The sequence below is a fragment of the Wallemia ichthyophaga genome, assembly GCF_000400465.1.
Source record: "Wallemia ichthyophaga EXF-994 unplaced genomic scaffold scaffold1, whole genome shotgun sequence".
Taxonomy (NCBI): Eukaryota; Fungi; Basidiomycota; class Wallemiomycetes; order Wallemiales; family Wallemiaceae; genus Wallemia; species Wallemia ichthyophaga.
The window spans coordinates 317,752-339,833 of NW_008806274.1; the positions used below are offsets into that span (position 1 = coordinate 317,752).

Consider the following 22,082-nt stretch of genomic DNA (forward strand, 5'->3'; position numbering starts at 1 on the left):
TGATTGATCCATTGTGTGATCTACACCCAAGAAGCCCAATGAGCCATGTGAGCTTTGATGTGTTTTTACTGTAAAATCTCATTATAATCCAGGATTTCTACTACTCTGAGCCTTCTTCTCCACAAGAAACTCACTCGGTGACGCCTTCTCTGTTGGATTATCTGAAAGACGAGTTGAGCTGCGTAGACGCGGCGGAGACGGAGAACTACAAATCAGAGCGAGTTTCAAACTTCTTAAAGATTCCACTAGCGATTGAGAAGGTCATCGCATTTGGCAGCCTCGTCTGTCTCGATTCATTCCTGCACACGTTCACTATCCTCCCATTGCGGGGACTTATAGCTGTGAAGAATGCACCCAAGCGTCTCAACGCTTCACAGAAGTCTGACATTCTCAAACTTACCTTGTTTCTCCTTCTCTCAACTTTCCTGTTGTTATACACTGAGCCATCACGTATGTACCACGGTGTACGCGGACAAGACAACGTGAAGCTGTATGTAATATTCAACGCGCTCGAAATTGCCGATCGGCTGTGTTGTTCAATAGGGCAAGATATCCTCGATACGCTATTCTCGCGCGCAAGTCTAACGCAAGCACCCACGACGACGCTTGTAGTGTATCTACTACTAGCGCTGGTTTATGGCATTGCACACTCTCTGGTTTTCCTCTACCAACTAGTCGCGCTCAATGTCGCCGTCAACAGCTACGATAACGCTCTGCTCACTCTGCTAATAAGCAACCAGTTTGTCGAGATAAAGGGAAGTGTGTTTAAGCGGTTCGATAAGGAATCCCTCTTCCAGATAACTTGCGCAGATATAGTTGAGCGTTTCCAACTAATGCTGATGCTAGGCGTGATTGCTTTCCGCAATCTGATCGAGCTGAGTGGATCAGACTTTACATACCTGCCTAGCGCATTCATAAGGTCTAACACTCAGCTTGAAATGATTTTCTCACCTGTCTTGCTCGTCATCATGTCCGAGATGGCCGTTGACTGGCTCAAGCATGCCTTCATAACGAAATTCATGCACATACGCCCGAGTATCTACGCCCGCTTTATTGACCTGCTAGCTGGGGATTTGGTCCCAGAGAGCGTGGGCAGGAAGGGACGGAGTTTGAGCTCAGGCTCCAGCTCGCCGGGAGGACTATCCGCGCGCATCAGCCGCCGACTCGGCTTCGCGTCTATACCAATGGGGGCGTTTGTGGTGCGTGTTAGTGTACAGGCGCTCGGGATGCTCAACGATAGTTCAACTATTGATGAATGTGCGCCATCTTCACATTCAAATGGGATGTCACAAGATGTTGCACATGAGTTGACACATTCAATATCACACGTTACTCTTCAGTGGTGCTTGCGGTTGCTTGTTGGCGTCGTCGCATGGCTCGTACTCCTCGCAGTCAAACTCCTCCTTGGCGTCCGCTTACACGCTTTAGCCCTTCACCGCCAAACTGATACTGCAGCGCGCACCGCTGAGGATGTCCTCACTAACTTGCAGACTCCAATAGGGGAGAGCGAGGCATATAAGGTGGGTTGGGTTAGTATTGATGTTTTACACTCACGCTCACACACCCTCCAGGACCAGCGCATTGATACTAAAATCAGCCTATCGTCACATGCTGACGACGTCCCAAACGCCCCAAAGGGCAAGATACCCCTCGAACAACTATCCAGATGTGAGTATGGGCGTGACGCGCTGACTCAGCTGACACTTTCAGATGACATGGTGAAGCGGATCTGGTAGCTTTTGTAAGGAGGAAAGTGTGTTGTATTACTAGATTGATTAAGAAACAATTGGAACATTGAAACAGTAGAACATTGAAAAGTTGAAACAGGATCGAGTGAAAAAGAGTGTGGAATAATTGTTCATTCTTTGTGATATATGGTTGAGAAAGGTAAAAGATATAAGAGTAAACAGTAAGAGTTGGAATCCAGTCCAATCATCCACTCGGCGGCACCTAAATACCCGAATAGGCGTCGTCGAGATTGAGAGAGGTAGAGTAGCGAGAGTTGATGTTAGTGTTAGTGTTGCTATACGCTGGTCTGTAAGTAGCCTGAGTGGTATCTACGCCTTTACTTGGGACGGTGTTTTCATAAGGGTTAGGGAGAAGGTCCACGTGGTTATTGAATGCGTTGGGTGTGTTGAGTGCGCTGCTGCTGCTGTCTCCAGCCGTGTACCTAGGCGGTGAGAGTGAGGGTGACGGTGACGGTGACGGCGATACGGACTCTGAGGGAGAGTGCGAAGGCGAGGCCGATGACACGAGTGCCGCGTGCGACTGCACCGATGGCGACCTATCGATAAGAGGTGGCCGTGGGGGTATGAGTGCATCGCTGTAGTTGGGGAAGTAGCTAGGGGAGGGTGGTTTGTAAGGGGGAGCAGTGTGCACCAAGTGCTGCATGTGCGGTGGCTGCATGTTCTGCTTTGGGTTCATGTGAGGTGGCTGTATCTGAGGTGGCTGAGGTGGCTGCATCTGCTGCATATAAGGCATCTGCATCTGCATCGGCTGCATATGCTGTGGATATGGGTCGAAAGGCGAGCGAGGGTGCATTGCATGTGGCGGGGACTCAACGCGCGAGATCGGAGGAGCGCCCGGCACGTGTGCGAGACCAGGCAGTGACGGGAGGGGCATGTAGTTGGTGCTACCTGCTCCTGCAGCGCCCAGACCTGCCATGTTGGGTGCCGAGAGGGTGCTGTCGCGGAAACCTTGAGCTGAGACATGCATGTCGTTATTACCCTCATCCAAGCCCCCACTCACACTGCCACTCCCATTGACATCGGGAATCATCTCACCCTCGTGCTTGAACGAGTAGCGGTTGAAGGGGTCGACGACGGTGCGGGTGCGCTTGCGTCGCACACAGCAGCCTATGAGGATAGCGAGGAGGATGATGGCACAGGCACCGCCGGCTGCTATACCGGCAATGGCGCCGGTGGAGAGAGTGGGGGAGGAATTGTTGGAGGTGGAGGAGGTGGAGGAAGTATCTGCGGTGACTGTATGGACTTGGCCATTGTCTGGGTCTGTGGAGAGGGAGGGGTGGGAGGTGGGAGAGGGAGTAGGTGTGGATGAGCTGCTGGAGCTGCTGGAGCTGCTGGAACTGGAACTACTGGAACTACTAGAGCTACTAGAACTATCAGAACTATCAGAACTACTAGAACTATCAGAAGAGCTTGAGCTAGTCGAAGTTTCCGTCTGTTGAGTTGAAATGAGAAACGTAGACAAAGTGGCAGGAACGTACGCTGTCGGAGGAGGGAGAGGAAGAAGAAGACGGTGAAGAAGACGGTGAAGAAGACGAAGACAAAGAAGACGAAGAAGACGGTGAAGAAGACGAAGACGTTGGGGATGAAGCGGCTGTGGCTGCTGTGTTGGTTTCGGTGCTGCTGTTGCTGCTGCTGCTGCCATCGCCGCCACTATCACCACCTTCACCCTCACTCTCACCGAGTACATCAGATAAGAATTGGCGGTGGTGAAGATGGCGGTTACGGTGGCTACTCAATCTCCTTTCTAACATTGAGTTTATAGGGTAATTTGGTATATTTGGTTTATTTTAAAGAAAGTCGTGTTTCGTGGTTCTGATTCGAGATACCTTTCGCAGCAGTCGCGCTCGGACACATATCTAACGAGATATGATGACAGATGAGATAAAAATATATATTTTTATGTAAATACATTTAATAGCGCTTACGTCTATTGCCACGCTCTTCATTCCCCTCTTTCCCCCTATTATTCCCCTCATTCTGATTTAGAATCAATTTTTCACCACCGAGACATGGATCACATGATTGAGTGTAGTAATCTGCTGAGTTCTTGTCGAATTGGAACCTATAAATGGTATAAGTGGTGTGTTTTTGTATTCAAATTTACTTTCATTTGCGTATTTACGTCAAATTGTGGTCCACGTTCTCTTCTAGCCCAAATCAAGTGTGAGTTCCTGGAATTTTGAGTGTGTACACTAACAATCATCTCCGCTCACCACTCAGCTGCATTTAGAGTTCCATCTGTAGTATTTGATTGTTTGAATTCACTTGGCTGATTCGACTGATTCGACTGATTCGGCTGATTTTTAGATATTTTTGTACATATTACACGAGGACAATCTGTAGACCTCATCTGTGCTTATAGTTTGGCTTATCGGGCGTCTGCGATCAAGAGATGATGGCTATTTTCCATCATCTATTACCATCATCATCTATAAATTAATTATCAAATTTAAATGGATGAAGCTGCAGTAGTTACAACAGAATTCGTCAATAGCTTGGATAATCTACAAGAGGAATTTAAATTTATTTTGAATGAAATTAGGCTGAGAGATGAGTCGTCTACAGAGATACGCGACGGAATATACGGTAAAGAGATTGAGTTGAATACGGCAATGAAAGGTAGTAAAGATGTCCCAGATGATACTTTCATAAACATCGAATACGATAAACTTGAGAAACTCTCAATTGAAAAGCTAGATTGGTCAAATAAGCTCAAGATTCTAATCGATAAACATGTCAATAGGGTTAATGTGGATTTGAATACTGTCCATAATCTATCAACTGCTAATGGTAATGTTAATCCCATGTCACCTGCTACCATCACTTTTAATCAAGCTCCACAAACTCCAACTCCTGCTTCATCGAATAAGCCTGGACAGTCAATCAATACAGCAACAGCAACTACAGCAACAGCAACAACCACATCAACCAACACACCGTCCCATAAAAGACCATCATTATCTGAAAAATCAACAACTCCTGCTCCAGATTTACCACCTAAAAAGCGTAAATTGAGTGCTCTTAATCCGGGTATTAACGGTGGTAATAGTAATGGTATTAGCAATACTAGTAGTAACGTTAATAACACAAGAAAACACCGTCAATCCTCCAATAAACAAAGTGAAAGTGATCTAGATGATTCATCTAATGACCAGGACCAGGATCAGGACAATGACAACGACAACGACAACGCCATTGACAATGACTCACTGACTGATTCTAACAAAGGTGGTGGTATTGGTGAGGCAGACGAAGATGACGCTGCTTATTGCTACTGTCAGAAGAAGTCATACGGTAATATGATTGGTTGTGAAAACGACGACTGTCCAATATCATGGTTCCACTTTGGTTGCGTAAATATAAAACCACCAGAGCCAGATGTCTGGTATTGCACAGAATGTAAGAATAAACTTGGAATACCCACACAAACGCCATCAAAGAAGTTATTACAATCGATAAAGAAGAGAAAGTGAAGAAAGTGGATTATGTTTTATCATTATTAGGCTCGTTACTCTCATTAAATTGTTGTATTATCTCGTTTAAATCACTTTCTTCACTTATTTGTGCTAATTCTCTACGTGTTTTCAACTTCCACTGCACCAATCCAATAAGTCTATCTTTCTCTTCTCTAAAGGTCTTTGGATGTGTCTCATGGAGGTAAAAAGCAAATAAGCCTGTGAATACGCCGAGAATTGGGTCTAAAGATCTACAAATGCTTGTTAGATGTGAGTAGAATGAATATTAATCTACTAACTTTGAAATTAAATGCATTTTGTAAATATCAATGACAGGTTGTTGATAGATGCTGCTGCACCTCTCTTGTTATCATACACCGTGAATTTAAATTGAAATTTGAAATATAAAATATGGTTAGTGATGTGTGTATATCTGAGCGTCACTCACTCCTACACAGTCACGCTCAAGCTCACAAGGAATCCAAACACTGCTAGAGGCAGAGAGAGAAGCAGGATTGATCGTCCAACAAGCACGAGAGTACAGAACACAGAAACTCAAAGATGCTAGAATCGATGCACAGAAGGAGGTTGATGAGTTGAAGCGTGTTAGGGAGTCCACGTTCAAGGATATGCAGGATGAATCCACCGATACCCAATCAACGCATAAGAAGCAAGTTGAACATGATACTGAGAAGGCTTTGAGTGAGCTAGTCGTACAATTCCAAGATAAAAAGATAATCGTTGTTGATAAGCTTCTTGGGAGAGTGACGCACACGACTAATCAACTCCATCGAAATGTAAATAAAGTTTAAATTAAAAAGATTCATTCGCTATAACCTGACTAGATTCTACTTGATCTACATCGTCTGCCTCGTCTTCTTCTTCCTCTTCTTGGCCTTGCTCTAGGTCTATGTCCTCGCCGTGTAACTCCCTTTTCAACTCATCTATAGACGCAGCGTGCCCCTTGGGCAGCAACTCATCCAGTGCCAAATCATCCCATTTTAATGCTGGATCATGACGTTGATTCGTACCACTGAGCTGATCAACAACTGAATCAACTCCTGGACCTGGTGCATCTTTGAGCTGTTTCAGGGGATTTCCATAGGGGTACGAAGGGTGTATAGATGAGGGTAGCGTGGCTATTGGGGTTATTGTATGTTTCATAGATAATACATGAACGCACCTTCCTCCTCGTCTTTGGTCATAGGAAGTAAATCCAAAGGTACTTGAATGTCTGTGGAGTGTGTAAGTATCAACACGGCTACCACACTGCACCGATTAACCTTCAAAAGGTAAATCCTGCCTCAACAAATCACTCAAATCGTTGTTGAAATTTTGATCAAATTTCTTGAAGTGTAGAAAACAATATCTGTTATCCTGCTCATATTAATATTCAATATTCAATTCTCCAACTCCTCAACCACCTACTCCCATCGTGATGGTCACCGTCACTAACAACACATCATCAATAGTCGCAGATGCTTTCAAGTCTCCGGTATGTTGAATGTGTATCCATGTATCAACTTACAAGTCCAGGATGACCTCGCAAAGCTCTCTACTTTCAAAAACAAGTTACTCAAAGAACGCGCTGTAATTGAAACTAAATTGAAATCCGGCGTTGCTGAGCAGCTTGATATTACTAGAGACGCTATCAGAAAGCTTTACCTCACTAGATCTGATGTTAAACGGGTTTCTCAGGGTATGTCTAGTGTTGGTGACAGTAGCAGTGGTATTACACCCACAATCTCTTTCTCTAAAATATCTCAAGTTGCAATGATACATCGTAACTTTGGTCAAGTCGAGGAGACTGTACACAACTTGAAAGAAATGTACACTAAGATTCAATTCTTAGAATCTTGGTTGGATTCTGATAGTGAAGATCCTCAAGGTCCACATGACAACCTTATTCCAATTCACAGCGAATTATCTCAACTAGAGAATTTTAAATTTCAAGCTTTATACCAAGCCAATGAGCTCGATATCCACACGAGAGACACTCTCAACAAACACTTTGACACGCTCAACACCCTCATTCAACAGTTCGAGCTCCATTTAGAGGATCTCTCCAAGCATATTCTCGATATCGTCAGATATGGCGACTCTTCCGTCGTGGAGAGGTTGGTTCTGATTGTCGAGCATGAGCAAGGGGAGGATGACAAAGTGATGGAATTCAAAAAGCTCATCGAGGCGAACGACGAGTCAAAGCACGACCGGTACAAGCAGATGCAAGCGAACTCGCGCGTGATAAAAAAGACAAAGCAGAAGTTATTTGACGATATAAGAGGTGGAGTGAGTGAGTTATTCGATGCAGCCGAAGAGCAAGGTCAAATAGAGCAAGATGCCGGGGGGTATCTCTCGACGCTCGAGTGGATATACGAGGACTATGAGGACATAGCTAGCAAAGTGCAAGTGCTATTCCCCAGCGAGTACAACATCCACTATATCTACACACGCGCCTACCACGAGCGACTCGATGCGTCGTTACAACGCATAGTGGCGAGCGAGCCTGAGGCAAGGGTTTTACTTGCGCTACACGATTTCGTGCGCCGCTACGCCACCGAGATGAAGAGACTGAATATACCACCAGAGTGGACCACCGACCCTCCCCTTCTTGACGGGCGGGAGCAGGAGCTGATAGAAGATTATGTTGCACTGCTCACGCGCAAGCTTGACGAGTGGTCGCGCAACCTGATGTCAGACGAGAAGAAGGAGTTCAGCCATCGCGCTCACCCGCCTGAGGTAGATGGCGACGGGCTGTGGGGGATGCAGGGAGCCGTCATCCTCTTCCAGATGATCAACTCGCAAACAGAACTAGCCGCAGGTAGTGGACAGGGCGGTGTGCTGGCGCGCGTAGTCGGCGAGTGCTCCCGCGTCATTCGCTCCGTTCAGACCGACTGGACAAGCTTGATAGCGGCGGAGACGGCGCAAATGGCCAAGAAACCCGAGTCAGTCGCTAATGGACTGGGTGAATATCTTATTGCACTAGCTAATGACCAAATCAAGTCGGCCGATTTTACGGAAACTCTCCTCACTCGCACCGAAGCCCTCGTGAGCGATAAGTATAAAGACGTCATACAGCGTCACCTCAACGATGCTATGGATGGCAGTCTCGATGTTGCGCGCAGGTGTATCGAGGTCATTGTCGATATCATCTTCGCAGATCTCAAACCAGCTGTGAAGGGTCTCTTTGGGAATGCCTGGTTTGAGGAGTCGCTCGTCGTACAGATTCTCGAAACTATGCGCGACTATCTCGAAGACTGGTCCGATTTCATTAACGTTTCACTAAGGGAGCTCCTCGTTGAGTGTCTGCTCCATGAGTTCCTCGTCACTTACCTCAAGGCACTCAAGAACTGCTCACGCATCCGGGTAGGGCCTTTCGTACAGCAGATCAAGGCTGATATGGCGGAAGTGCACACTTTCTTCAAATCCCATCGCAAGGCGGGTGATATACAGGATGATTTGGAGATCATAGATAGAGTTGTTTCCCTGCTGACGTCTTCTGAGTCTATGGTATATCTCGACTATTTCGTAAGTGCTGTTGTCTTTAAGGCGCATTCTCTGTCTCTCTTTTTAGCATTCTCACACTCCATAGCCCTTCGCTAAACGTCACGGCCCTTGTCTCGCTTTCGTCTCGAGCCTCATCAGGGCGCGCGACGACTTGGAGAAACGCGAAGTGAGGGATATGGTCGATACTATACACAGGAAAGCGGAAGAAGAGAAATTCCCTGAACGTGGGTAGCGCAGGAGGTTCAATTATTCATCGCTAACACACTCCTCACACAGCTGATCCACCAACTATTATGAGCCGCATAAATTGACTTGTACATTAATACCACCCCCTGCATCTTTCTGAGTGTGTTACTGCGGCTGCGATCACTTTGCCCTCGCGTGCCTGGCAGTTTCTATAATTAGCGTCGCGCCGAATACCAAAAGTAGCGCGAAGGTGGCTGAAGAAAGCTATACGATCACGCTGGCACTGGCAGGCATGAAGATGACATTGGTCACTCGAACGGTTCGAGGAATGTGAAGAGTGCGAAGAGTGCGAGGAATGCGGAAACGAAGAAGAGCACACACCAATGAGTGGTGTGGAAGGTGGTATAATTTAGTACAAACACCCATATTTGATCCCAAAAGACAAGATATCAACCTCGTTGCTGTTTATATCTCCTAAGGCACGTTTCCTGCACAAGCGTCCGCCATCTAATTACAGTTGTCTTTCTTTGTTAAAGCGCATGCAATCATGTGCAAATGCAATTAAAATGAATCCATTTTCATTTTAGATTCACAAGACCCTGGCAGGTGATGAATTTTTGATTCAGCTGCGCCTGTCACGCAAAGCGTTTGTTGTGAATCAGTCTCCAGCACAACCAACGCCTCAAGAAAAATCGATATCCATGATGCTTCGTACAGCAGCTCTCCTCACACTCGCTTCATACGTCTTAGGACACGGCTACATTAGTGAATGTAAGTGAGAGTGTGCGCGGTGAATACAAATACACGCGCATACACACACACACTCCAAAATCAGCTAACGCCCCGCTCAGTCTACATCGGCGACCAACGCCACGATGGTTCCCAAGCCTCTCAGGCTGGCCCAGCGTGAGTCAGGGCATAATGTATTCCTGTCTCTGCTAATGTCCGTCCAGCATACGTGGTGTTCCAAGTGACTTGGGATATGTCAAATAGTGAGCCTCATCCCTCGCCGTCTCCTACCACCTAATTCGCCCCTTCCAGCTGGAACCTCAACAATGCAAACGTTGTAAGTAAAATTTTCACCTACCCAACCAACTTAACAAAGCGCAGGTATGTAATGAAAACGGCAACCAGCCAGCACAGCAGACAGTAGACGCGTACGCAGGCGACGTGGTCAAGATGCGCTGGCACGGTGACCGCGGTCCTACCGGCGACTACTGGGGGCACTACGAGGGACCGATCATGTCGTACATGGTTCCATGTAATGGTGACTGCACGCAGTTCACACCAGACGAAAACACTATGATGTTCAAACTCGACGAGGCTGGTCTCGACACATCGAAGCCACGCTCTCCTCAAGGCTTCTGGCCTACTAGACCTTCCGGACAAGGTCAATGGGCTCAGGACAGGATGTCGACTGAGCAGCAATCATGGTGGCAGACCACCATCCCATCCGATCTCGCTGAAGGTCAATACCTCCTCAGAAACGAAATCATCAACTTGGCTTCAGCTAAAAGCGCTAACCCTGGTGGACACACTTGGCCAGGCGGTATCCAGTCCTACCCACAATGTATCCAGCTTAATGTTAAGGGCGGTCAAGGCGTCACACCACCTATGACCAAGGCTACAGAAGTCTTCACTGAGGATGACAAGTTCTTGAACATCTACACTCCAGGTCCTGATGGTATTGCTTCTTACGATATCCCAGGCCCTGCTCCATACGTTCCTGGCTCTAATAACCAGAAACGTATGCGTCGTCACTCTCGCCGTAACGCTCACTAAGTTAGCTCTTTGACTCTTTAAATAGAGTGGAATCACTTTCTCTTTTTAACCATTTACGTTTCTTAGCTTTATCTTTCCACGACATTTCTCGGACTGGTTTCGGATCTTGTCTTATTTTTATTGTCATAAATTGTTCTTGAGTGCAAGTATATTTTTGTCTGAAGGCGCTATTTTGTTGCTCTCACAACTCATTTATATGTTTACAACAGGTTTTAATATGCAAGATGAAGATACTCTAACGACGCGACGAGCGAGCAGCAACCAACCTGTCGCGTTCTGAACGCTGATTTTGCCAATGGAAGGTGGCATTTCTAAGGCTTGTCAGTCGAGTACACACAACACACGGAAACCCACCTCATTCTGTTTATTGCAATCACCGCAAATGCTGCACTGCGGAATTTGGTCGATGCTTTCTTTTGTGGACGCTTTGCCATCTCTTCCATAAATCCTATCTTGGATATAGCTGCGATAGTGGCGTCTTGTCTGTAAAGCCGTGTTAGTTTTGTGACCACGTGCAATGTATACACCTACGTCAATCTCAATCCTCCGACTAATAGTAACAGGTACTTTTTTTGACAGATAAGATCCTCTCGCAATGTCCTCTCTCGTGAGAATTTGGCTTTGTGATACTTGATCTCTATAACAAGACCACGGCGTTCCTTTATAAAGTTGTTGCGCTCCTCCATCGACATACTATCTCTTCTGCTGTTCAGCTGAGCTTCCAATGCACGTACATTAGCTTCAGAAGACGTGAGCTCATCTCTGAGCTTGTTGTGTGATGCCATTTTACGATGCTCTAATCCATCACGCTCATTCTTGAGCATCTCAAGATCTTGTCCGAGTATGATAAACTCTCTGTTCATCCTGTTGAGATCTTTTTCTTGTCTGGCGAGTTCTTCGTGTGTGTCTCTGCCCTCTTCCTGCAACTCCGCATTAAGTTTTTGGAGTTCTTCACACTCATCCACCTTGGAGTCGTACCTCCTTCTCATTTGTGCTGTCTCCGTCAGTTTATTCTCCAATCTCATCACCTTTGTCTCTGCCTTCTGGAGCTCATCTTGTAGCGTATCGCTCAGCTTTCGTATTACGTCAGCTGATTTTGGTTTACTTTTATAATTTCGACGCCTACCTTGACAATGTTCTCTCGCTCTGCAATTAGTGCTTCTATCGACTTCCTATCCTCATCCTGACCTTCATGTACTTTCTGCAGCTCAATCTCCAAATCGTGAACTTTGTCACTACTTTCCATCAACTTATTGATTATAGACTTCTGGTCAAAGCCACTCTTTCCTAGCATGCGCAGATTGTTATCTACTTGGCTATTAGCACCATCTAGTTGCTCTCTGAGAGCAGCTACTTGTGCTAATAGTGGCTGTACATCTCCAGCTCCGATCGTTGTTTGGTTCAACCAGGTATCATGACCCATCCACTCAGGTGTAGCTGGTGTCTTTGGCATCTTGAGGTTGATGACGCTCTTGTGAATAGCTGGTGTAGCGTCAATCGTGTCATATCTAGATTTGTTCCTTGGTGTAGATTGGTTTTGCGATGGACTGCGTGTTTTCAACATGTATACTTCCTCATTGAGTCTCCTAGTGTCCATTCTCAAATTCTCCATCTCAATCTGATTCGATTGTAGTTGTTGATCCATATCTTGGTTCACTTCCTTGTACTCCTCCATACGACTATTGTACATCGTTTGACGACGCTCGAGCTCGACATCCAGATCTTGAAGGTCAGCCTCAAGTCTGCCAATCGCACGCTCATACTTATCTTTCTCGTGGTCAAAGTCTCTATTGAATTTGCGTGCATCATTAACTTCCTTGCTCAGTTGATACTTGTCGTTGTCAAGGTTCGCTACTTCCTCTTCGAGCTTTTTAGACCGCGATTTGTAATGTAACACTTCGTCTTGAAGTTTATCCACTGTGTAAGATAGCTTTTGCACCTCATCTGATGATGTTTGAGATTTTGATGTATGTAAACGATTGATTTCATCTCTCAGCTGCTGTGTCTCCGCATAGTGTTCATCTCCAATTAATCTTAGCTGCTCTTGAGCTTCAAAGGCATCCTCTTTCGCAGTTTCGAGTGCAGAAACAAGCTGATTGTTCTCCGTTGCGAGGTGTTCGTTGAGTGAATTCAAATAAGAGTTCAACTTGGTGCCATCGAATCTATTACCTGATTCGTTTGCAGTGATGTTTGCATTAAAGTTGTTTGGTTGACGCGGAGTTATAAGATCGCTGTTAGATGAAGCAAAAGATGGATCGTTGTTATCGTTAGTATCATTGTTATCATTGTTATTCTCTAGAGGCTTCCTTGAGAATGAAACTGTCTTAGGGAATGGTGTCGTGTTGACATTTGGCTTTGCCTTATCCTTCATAGCAGACATGAGTACATTTGGTTGACTTGTTAGTCGTTTTGACGCGTCTTTTGGTGTTTTGTTGAATTTATTTGGCGTTTGAGCAACATCTGATATTACTTTAGGTCTTTCAACCTCTTTAAAGCCCTCCTTAACGTTCTCCTTGACTTTCTCCTTAACGTTTTCCTTAACTTGTGTCGCTGTCTCGTTCGATTCAGTCTCCGTCAAGCCTGAATACTCCTGATCATCAATCGAAGGCAGAGAAACAAGCTCCTCCTTATCCTCCTCATTTATCCTCCTTAAAATCCGCGAAGGTGTCTCGTTGAGCTTGAGCATTTGATGATGACGATATGAACTAAGTCAACCTTTTGTACATTTGGTTATAAATTGGGTATTAATAGATGAAAATCATTTTCTACAAATCTTTAACAAAATTATTATCTTTGAAATCGGGTAAATTCTTTCTCGTTTATAGGAAAAATTGCGTGCTATTAGACTGCGTTAGTTATCCGCGTTTAGTCTACTCAATAAGTTAACTCACTTTAACCTCGAGCTTGCGTGTACTCTCATTTCTTCCATTTTGAACGCGTTCATTTCCTCTTTTATCATTTGCGCCAATTCAGGTGTCAGTCTGTTACATGTCGCAGGTTCTCCCCTTCTATCATATATTGTAGCAGGCCAAGTTGTTTGAACCCCCATAGAGTTGGCAAATGAACACTTTCTCTTTGGTTGAGCAGCCAAATTGATCATTGCTTGTACTGGTAATGCAGAAGTTGAATTATTGTGATTTACTAAAGGTTTGTCGATTGGTTTGTGCATCGATGACGGTCTTGAGGCTATACCATCAATCTTATCTGCATCCGGTGAAGGTAATTGATGAGAAACTTGCGGTTGAACTTCCCGACCATCCTCATCTTTCATTATATTGGTAAAGGTAAAAGAGTTTGACCGACCACGTAGCTGCTGTCTTTCTTCAAAATCCTCTTGACGGTATGTTCTTGCTCCTTTCAATATGCCTTTCAAAATATGCTCACGACGATGTGGCGCGGCATTCGAATCATACTGACAAGAACCATGCCACTCTTCTTGATGAATTTGTACTCCTTGTAAACCTTGCGTTAGATCATCATCATCTTGTGATACTATTGAATCGCCATCTCCTTTCGCTTCAATTGCACCTGGCAATCTTGACTTACTATCACTACCTGCGTGATTATAGCTATTTGAATTAAGGCGACTTGAAGATTTAGACGATTTAGATGATTTAGCTGATTTAGCCTCAGCTGCTGCAACTTGTTCCTGATGCTGCTTGACTAGGGCTGCTGCTGGACTCAAACCATCAATATATTCAGGTTCTTCATTAATGATTGAATGTCTATCAACTTCAGCAGTTGCATGACTTATTGAAGTCGATGGTTCCTTCTTACGTTTATTCTTCTTCTTCTTTTTCAGCTTTGATCCAATAGATTTGTTGTTCATATCCTCTGGCTCTTCACCACCACTATCTCTGTCTTTATCCTTGTTAAATAGATTGGTAAGACCAGCAAATGAGCTTCTTCTTGCTATTTTACCAACGCTACCAATCTTACGTAACATAACAGATGCAGAAGAAGCGGCTGAAGAAATGGAAATGTTATCAGTTGAGACGTTAAATTTGGAATTGAAAATGCTATGCTTTTTAGCTGGTTTCTCGTTAGCTTCATTATTTTCACCTGGTCTAACTCTATTCGATTCAGAGATTGTTCTTGTCCGTGGTGGTAATTGTGGTGAGGGTGATTGTTTGTTAGGCTGAGTTTGAGGCTGAGACTTCGTCGCTAGTGGTGAAGAAGCTGATGAATTTTTACCGATAGCGCTATCATCGATAGGAATTCTTTCACTTATATCATTTGAACTTGATAATGCTCGTTTAAATCGTGATTTTAGACCTGGTTTATCAGTCTTATTCGCAATAGTATCATTCAAATTATGCGGTGATTGTTGTGAAAGTGGTGATGGCCTTACATGTTGTGATTGTTTGTTGTTATTTAGACTAGTTGGAGAATCTTTGTGAGTTGATTGAGGTGATTGAGTGGCTTGAGTAGCTGAAGACTGCCTAGAAGATCTTGAATCGTTTGAGCTATGAGAATTCTTGCGCATACGTCCCATTGGAGGGCTGAAATCATCCACAAGATCATCGTGCTTTTTGTGAGAGCTAGAAGCACCAGTAGCTGGGGTTGATTCCGTTCTATTTACCATAGGGCGAGAAGTAGGTGATGCTACACTGCCTGGACCACTTGGGCTACCCGGACCACCCAAACTACCAGTACTACCCTTGGTAGTATTCCTCACAATCAAATCATCCTTTGATAAAGCATCGGATTTTGATCTCCTATGATTAGCGGTTGAACGTGGATTTAAAGAAGCGACTTGAGAGTAAGACTGTGATTGTTGCCTAGACTCTTGATACGGATGCGTTGAGCTCGGTTTTTGCGGCCCAGAGGATGTTCTTCTCCGGCCAGTAAAATCTGGGTTAGGCGGTGTAAACATGTGATTCTGTTGTAGCATGAGTTGCTGGTGGTGATAAGCGGCTGCAGCGGCTGCCCATTGTTGTTGCTGCTGATGAAAGAATAGCGCTTGATTCGTTGGGGCTGGTGGTGCGTACAAGAAAGGGGATTGAGTGGGTGATGACACGGGCGAAGACTGTGGAGATGCTAGCATTGAATTAGAATTAGAATTTGATTGTCTTTTATTTGATAATGACTGCGTTTGTCTATGATGAGGGAATTCCATTGAAGGATGCTGGTCCAATTACCATTCAACGCTGGCTGCTGTGTGAGAATGCGTGTCGCTGCCAAATATCAAGTCAAGACACACGCTAGATATCCTTTGTCTTAATTTTTATTATCTAAAGCCTGCAACAATTGCCTGCTTCGTTGAGTGTCGTACAACGAGTGAGCTACTCAAAAACGGAGATAATGTTTGATATTTTCATTTTTATCAAATTATTTATTTTTTATCTCTCTATTCACAGGAGTGTTGTGTAAATACAATTACTATTCTTCTCCTTCTCTCCCGCTCTCTTTTCCAACCGAGTGGATCGCCTCGAGGACTCTGCCAGCTCAACCCTGTTATTCGTTATCTCCTTAAGTAATTTGTAACACTTTGCAGCTCGTCCCACTCCGTTGTACCTCCTCTCAGCCCCGCTTGTTCTCCTATATCGTACACATAGAGGTTTCCATCACTCGATCCAAGTCCAACGCGTTTACCCTCCTTGCGCTCCCATGACATCCTGTTCAATGCTCTACTCGATGGTACTGCACTGCTTATTGGCACTTCCGTATCCACGTTTAAATTCCACAGTTTAAACTCCCCGCACCCATCCACGGATCCAAATACTGCTGGGTGATGCGGATGCCATTTCGCGTCATATACGCAGTCAGTGTGTTCATCAAAAGTCTGCAATGGTTTGTGGTGTTGTTGTGTGTGCTGTGTCTGTGTCTGCTGTTGCTGCTGCTGCTGCTGCTGGCCATTCGCTGCAGTTATACCTTTTGTTGACCACAGCTTAATAGTCCAATCTATCGAGGTCGTCAAGAAAAGGTCAGTGAAATCATTCGTATTGGTCGTCGTCCGATTGAGTGAGAGTGGATGAAAGTCGAGTGAGTTGACCGGCGCACTGTGGTCCGAGTAAATCTCATTGTGATCTATGCCCGCCTTTACTCCTGCTCTGTCATGTCTGTGGGCATGGTAGATTGCACCCTCTTCCGTGCCCACGTAGAATGACATTGTCTCGGCGTGTGGTAAATCAAAACATGTTATTGCTACTTCATCTGTCTTGCTATTTCCGGTACGCGACAATTCTATGCTTTCCTATGCGTGTGTTGCGTGTTAGTGAAATGCACCATCTGCATTACGCACTACGCATGACCCACCTGCGGTTGTGCAAGCATATCAACTGTCCACCCACAAACTAAACCATCCGTACTCGTCGTCATGAGATTGTTTGCGTTTTGTGTACCAATCACTTGCATATCGTAAACAGGGTGAGTATGCCCAGTAGCACTTAGTGGTGTTCTCAGTACTGGCGTCTGCTTAGCACGTGTATCCCATAACAATATTTGACCAGAATATGTACCACCAAAGATTAAATTAGCGTGGAATGGTGAGAAGGTCGCACTGAGAACATCTGATTGAGAATGTAACACAAACTCTGGTCGATCTAGCAGATGCATGTTCCAAACGGCGACAATACCATTTGGATCATTGAATGAAGCCGAGTTCTTGTTGTAAGCAGCCAGACTGAGTTCCGAGAACTAATTTGGTTGTGTAAGAAGGTGATTAAACTGGGTGTGTCATTTACTAACAATGTGAGACCAATCAACAGCAGTAATCGAACGGTTCTTAGTCCATTTTTCATCAGCGAAAGAACAAACAAGCTTCATATTCTTTGACTCGTTATCATGATTAGCATTATCCATGGCCATCCGATAATCCCTCGTCACATCATAATTATCTGATAATGCTCGTTGAATCATCTTTGAGGAACTTTCGATAAAGTCACCAAAATCTGGTGAAGTGTATACTGCCAATCTCTCTTCCTCTGAGATATCTAATATCTCTTGATCAATCTCACGCTGAATAGCAGCTTCTTCCTCTGCCAATTTTCTTTCATTTTCGACGCGTAAATGCTCTTCTTTATGCATGCGCTGCCTTAGCTCATCAGCTGTCTCTGTTCCCACAGCTGAATCGACAAGTGTTTCGTGTTCGTCATCAGGTATAAAAGCCGTTTGTACTTCTTTATTGTAAGTGACGGTTTCCTGTGGGAAGAGTGTGAGCATGGGGTACAGTGTACGCACACCACCAACCCACCTTTAAAGGTAAATAGAACACCTCGTGATCGACTGATTGTAGGATAGGCTGCTGGGTACTGTGGGTACTGGGTTGATTAGATTGGCTCAATAGCCCAATTTTCTTTCTCACTATTCAGCTTTTGTAACTTGTGATTCCTCTGCTTGCTCTGATTGACCTTCACGGCGAATATCGTTTGTTCTATCGCTCAGTACCGATGAATTCGATCCAACGAGCGACGCGACAAGATCATCTATCTCTTTCTTCCCTATCCTATTGTAATCCGTAACGCTTGAAATCTCAGCAGCCTGAGCAGCCTGAACAGCCTCGTGAGCTGACTACATGCCATATCGCCGCACACCTACGCCGGCAACGCTATCAGCGGTAGATTTATTCGCACTATCCAACCCCCTCTTTCTTTCGCCTCTCGCTCTCTTCAATTCTCCCAACTTGGCTCTCTTCTCCTCTATCTCTGCCTTGCGACGATCCATGATGGGTGTATGTATAGAGGTGTATATCGGTGTATCCTGGTGATATCGTGGTACAAGCGTGCAATTCAACATTTCAATACTTCAAATACCCAACAGCTAGCAGCGGTGGTCCAGACATCAATCCAAGCCAGAAGAACATGTTAGCAAACTCAGGATATCTTCTGACTAAGGGCAATCTACCAATAGCAATCATTGGCAATTGGGCCATCTGTTTAGTATCTCAGTGGGGTTATTCACGCATTGTCTGACTTATATCCACCTGCAAGACGAACAAATACATTCTATATCCATTTGTTAGTTCGATTGAAAATGTCACTGCCGCTTGAAAAAACACCCACCTGATCTTCTTAGTTACAACAGCCATCACAAGCTCGTGTATGAGTGCAGAAAGCAGAAAGGTGAGCATAGTTGCTGATTGCTTGGAGATCTTATATGTAGAGAGTGTGGAGACGTCTATATGTTGTGTATTGTGAGACGGAACGGTAGCAGAAGCGTTAAAGTCACCCACAGACATGTCTGAGGAGGAACATATGCACTGGTTTATTCCACTTACGCGCAAACTGGTCCCATGTTGTAGCGTTCCACCTGAGGGGAGATTGTGAGTGAGTGAATTAACGATACCTGTCCAGCTCGGCACCCTACCAATCCTCATAAAACTCTCGATCAGCAAATCTCGTAAGCTCAGCAAAGGCGTTGCAGATGCACTCGAAGCTTTACGTAATGTTAGTGTTAGGTGGGCTGCTAATGCAATTGTATTATTGTAGCGACGTACATAATGTAGAATCTGTCATGTCAGCGTGAACATGGTGAACGAAGCGAAACACTCACAGAAGGACGTAGTTGCAGAGAAATGGTATACACAAATCCAACCACGTTCTAGCGAATGCTGTCGAGCTCGTCAGCCAGCCCACTCACATGCATGACATAACACCACTCACATTCTTCCGGACGAGGCATTTTTGGTGAAATGTAATGCTCGCTTATCATGTCTACACCGAGTTAGCCAGCCCTACATACGCGCACAGTCACGAAGCCACCCACAGAGTATGTAGAAAGTACCGAAAGTCGCCAGCGTTTTCTCGATCACATACCACAGTCGCACACGCTCCGTGCGGGGATACTCCAGCTCGTACACGAGCGTAGGAATAAGGAGGTAGTCGAGGAAGTTAGCCAGAGTTACGTTATCCGGATAAGAGATTTTAGTAGGACCATGTGAAGTGATATGTGAAGTGAGCTCGTTGATCTCGCTAGCTACTTTAGCTACATCTGGATTAGAGGAGGTTGTGAGAGGATGGTGATGCACATCGTTGACATGAGCAGTTTCAATTTCGTTTGAGCCTAGAGGTGTGGAAACGCCACTGTTGGATGCTTGCTCTTCTTGCTCAACCCTAGTAATTGCCTTGCTAAACGCTTTGCGCTGTCTGAGGTCGCTCTCGGCTCTGTTTGATACTTCTGCTTCTCTCTGCTCTACGGTGGCTTCGAGTGAGGAATTGCTGAGTTTTGCCAATTGAGCCTCGAGAGATTTAATCTTAGAGTGCAAATTAGCGAAGTGACCATTTGTAGCCATGTAGGAGTGGATCTGGGGTAAAATTTTAGGTTTACGCGTGCATATAAAATCAACACACCTTCATTATCATAGTGAGAGAGTGTAAAGTCAAAAAACCAGACTGAACCCAAGGCCAATTTCTGAACCAGCCAAGTCAGAGAGATGAAAATGAAGTGAAACAACCGTAACACACCTCTGAAAGGCCCAAAAGACGGGTATGGCTAGGAAGAAGAGTTGTAAGACGTGCTGGATAGAGAGACCGACAGCATTATAGCTAATCCAGCCTCTTTGAATGGCTTTGATGAATAGAAAAGAGAGACAAGTGGAAGCGACGAGGATTGCGTCAGAGATAGCCAAAACAAGACCATCTCTGCTGATCAACCTGCCAAAATTTAAGCCTAGAATGCTTCCGGTAGCATCGTAGGTCTCTACAGCCGTGCGTATGCCAGTCATAGCAGCGAAAATCCAAAAGAGAGTGTAGAAACCCCTAAAGGTATCTACAGCGCTGAGCTCATTTTCTCTATCGAAATAAGAAGATCTCTGATGGAAAGTTGATTTCTTTGATTTAATAGGCGCGGGTGTCCCAGAACCGGTCATTTGGTGATCGACGTGATTTAAAAGCCCCTAAGCTAAGGAGAAAGGAGAAAGAAGAAGGAGAAAGGAATAAAATGAGAAAATAAATAATCAATTTATATTAATTTATATTAATTATGATTAATTTAAATTATTTCATCTCTTCGTTATCAACGACGACGTTGGGTTAAGAGAGATGGCCTCAGAAATAGCCCCAGAATGGACAGACAGCGATGCATGCTCGAGATGCCAGAGCGTATTTACGACATTTAACCGTAAACACCACTGTAGAAACTGTGGCAGGGTTTTTGACAGTCTGTGCTGCCATAAACAATTAACGTTACCGCATTGGGGATACAACGATCCAGTTAGAGTTTGTGAGGGTTGCTATTCCCTGATTCTCCGCGAAGGCACAAAGGCTGCTCCTCCATCTGCCATACGTGTTCCTCGCGGTGGTCACGACAAGGCACAGGACAAGGTACAAGATAATTCTCAGGATGCAGCTGATGCAGATCTACTCAAAGCCATTCAGCTCAGTTTGGCTGAGTCTGGTCACTCTTATCAGAATACTGGGCCTGCTATCAACGCTAACAGGCCAGAGCCACCAGAGGATGACGACGATATGAAAGCAGCTATCGAAGCCAGTTTGAAGGATATGCGCAGTGCTCCTCCGGTAGCTGCAGTTGCACCTGTTAGGAGCACTTCGAGCAACCAGAATCACACTCACAAGCCAAGCTACGAATTAGCCACACAAGATCGTGATGCAATATTCTCATTTGCTCAGTCCGTTCAACAGCAGCAGCAGCAGCAACAACACCAACAATATCCAACTCCACCCAATCCAAACCTTGCTTACTCAGCAGATCGCGCACTCAATGCAAAATCGAGATTGTTGGCCGGAGTTAATGAGACAGAAGCGAAAGAGCGTGTTCTGGTTGATATGCATGCCAAAATGACTGAGTCGGTGAGACTGTATAACAGACTACTCGAGTCGCAGATAGAGCAGCGAGAGGAACAGCAGCGGCGGGAGAGTACACCGGTGCAAAGAGCAACACCTTATTATTATCAGCAGCAGCAGTATCAGCAGCAGTACCAGCCGTACGAACAATACCAACAAGATGAACGCTTGCCCAGATACATTGCACCTCCACAACCAACTCCAATACCATCACTGCCATTTGCAGCACCATCTGCACCATCTGCACCACTTGCACTACCAAATGGACAATCTGCACCTACTGCACCATCAAGTATACCACAGCAATTCACAGATACACCCACGCCAATAGAAACACAGTCACAGTCACAGTCGCAGTCGATATCACCAATTCACAATGGCATACCGCAGCAAAGTTATCACCAGCAAACACCGCAACACTGGCAGCCACAACAACCACAGCATTATCGGCAAGAGCAGCAACCGCAACAGCAACCGCAACAACAACCACACCAACAACCATACCAACAAGCTAAATACAATGCACTGGCTGGTCTACCATCTGCGCCGTCGGAGTTGCCAGGCGATAGAATTAATGAGCATGAGAATGAGCAACGACAGCAACAGGAAGCACTGCTGATAGAGTTGTAGGGGGAAGAAAAGAAGGAAGAAAGAAAAACAAA

The 22,082-nt window shown here is 45.2% G+C and overlaps 10 protein-coding genes across 10 annotated transcripts; 6 read left to right on the plus strand and 4 right to left on the minus strand.

The window, feature by feature from the left end:
• Positions 1–38: 38 nt before the first annotated feature.
• J056_000093 (Protein TAPT1-like protein) lies at positions 39–1,736 on the plus strand (the record flags this gene model as incomplete). The annotated part of the gene is made up of 4 exons (XM_009267491.1): positions 39–47; positions 93–1,520; positions 1,572–1,668; positions 1,711–1,736. 4 exons carry the CDS (start codon positions 39–41, stop codon positions 1,734–1,736), a joined length of 1,560 nt encoding a protein of 519 aa, XP_009265766.1.
• Positions 1,737–1,950: 214 nt separating this feature from the next.
• On the minus strand, positions 1,951–3,499 carry J056_000094 (uncharacterized protein; the record flags this gene model as incomplete). Its single annotated transcript, XM_009267492.1, has 2 exons — positions 1,951–3,180; positions 3,227–3,499. The coding sequence occupies 2 exons, from the start codon at positions 3,497–3,499 to the stop codon at positions 1,951–1,953; spliced, it is 1,503 nt and encodes a 500-aa protein (XP_009265767.1).
• Positions 3,500–4,201: 702 nt separating this feature from the next.
• J056_000095 (Chromatin modification-related protein YNG2) lies at positions 4,202–5,221 on the plus strand (the record flags this gene model as incomplete). The annotated part of the gene is made up of 1 exon (XM_009267493.1): positions 4,202–5,221. The coding sequence occupies one exon, from the start codon at positions 4,202–4,204 to the stop codon at positions 5,219–5,221; it is 1,020 nt and encodes a 339-aa protein (XP_009265768.1).
• A 393-nt stretch (positions 5,222–5,614) lies between these two features.
• On the plus strand, positions 5,615–5,984 carry J056_000096 (V-type proton ATPase subunit G; the record flags this gene model as incomplete). Its single annotated transcript, XM_009267494.1, has 3 exons — positions 5,615–5,626; positions 5,662–5,905; positions 5,956–5,984. 3 exons carry the CDS (start codon positions 5,615–5,617, stop codon positions 5,982–5,984), a joined length of 285 nt encoding a protein of 94 aa, XP_009265769.1.
• Positions 5,985–6,016: 32 nt separating this feature from the next.
• J056_000097 (uncharacterized protein) lies at positions 6,017–6,408 on the minus strand (the record flags this gene model as incomplete). Its single annotated transcript, XM_009267495.1, has 2 exons — positions 6,017–6,342; positions 6,387–6,408. 2 exons carry the CDS (start codon positions 6,406–6,408, stop codon positions 6,017–6,019), a joined length of 348 nt encoding a protein of 115 aa, XP_009265770.1.
• Positions 6,409–6,641: 233 nt separating this feature from the next.
• On the plus strand, positions 6,642–9,021 carry J056_000098 (Exocyst complex component sec6; the record flags this gene model as incomplete). The annotated part of the gene is made up of 4 exons (XM_009267496.1): positions 6,642–6,698; positions 6,740–8,731; positions 8,796–8,934; positions 8,987–9,021. The coding sequence occupies 4 exons, from the start codon at positions 6,642–6,644 to the stop codon at positions 9,019–9,021; spliced, it is 2,223 nt and encodes a 740-aa protein (XP_009265771.1).
• A 579-nt stretch (positions 9,022–9,600) lies between these two features.
• J056_000100 (Endoglucanase-7) lies at positions 9,601–10,678 on the plus strand (the record flags this gene model as incomplete). The annotated part of the gene is made up of 5 exons (XM_009267498.1): positions 9,601–9,667; positions 9,748–9,802; positions 9,850–9,888; positions 9,938–9,962; positions 10,007–10,678. 5 exons carry the CDS (start codon positions 9,601–9,603, stop codon positions 10,676–10,678), a joined length of 858 nt encoding a protein of 285 aa, XP_009265773.1.
• A 235-nt stretch (positions 10,679–10,913) lies between these two features.
• On the minus strand, positions 10,914–13,364 carry J056_000101 (Pericentrin; the record flags this gene model as incomplete). The annotated part of the gene is made up of 4 exons (XM_009267499.1): positions 10,914–10,989; positions 11,033–11,161; positions 11,210–11,751; positions 11,805–13,364. The coding sequence occupies 4 exons, from the start codon at positions 13,362–13,364 to the stop codon at positions 10,914–10,916; spliced, it is 2,307 nt and encodes a 768-aa protein (XP_009265774.1).
• Positions 13,365–13,497: 133 nt separating this feature from the next.
• J056_000102 (Cytoplasmic dynein 1 intermediate chain 1) lies at positions 13,498–20,486 on the minus strand (the record flags this gene model as incomplete). The annotated part of the gene is made up of 19 exons (XM_009267500.1): positions 13,498–13,516; positions 13,570–15,718; positions 16,169–16,874; positions 16,937–17,317; positions 17,369–17,821; positions 17,874–17,931; positions 17,985–18,169; positions 18,218–18,379; positions 18,438–18,551; positions 18,603–18,624; positions 18,682–18,796; positions 18,852–18,928; positions 18,986–19,054; positions 19,116–19,127; positions 19,172–19,229; positions 19,282–19,332; positions 19,385–19,922; positions 19,969–20,029; positions 20,083–20,486. The coding sequence occupies 19 exons, from the start codon at positions 20,484–20,486 to the stop codon at positions 13,498–13,500; spliced, it is 5,634 nt and encodes a 1,877-aa protein (XP_009265775.1).
• Positions 20,487–20,658: 172 nt separating this feature from the next.
• J056_000103 (Vacuolar protein sorting-associated protein 27) lies at positions 20,659–22,050 on the plus strand (the record flags this gene model as incomplete). The annotated part of the gene is made up of 1 exon (XM_009267501.1): positions 20,659–22,050. The coding sequence occupies one exon, from the start codon at positions 20,659–20,661 to the stop codon at positions 22,048–22,050; it is 1,392 nt and encodes a 463-aa protein (XP_009265776.1).
• Between the last annotated feature and the right edge of the window lie 32 nt (positions 22,051–22,082).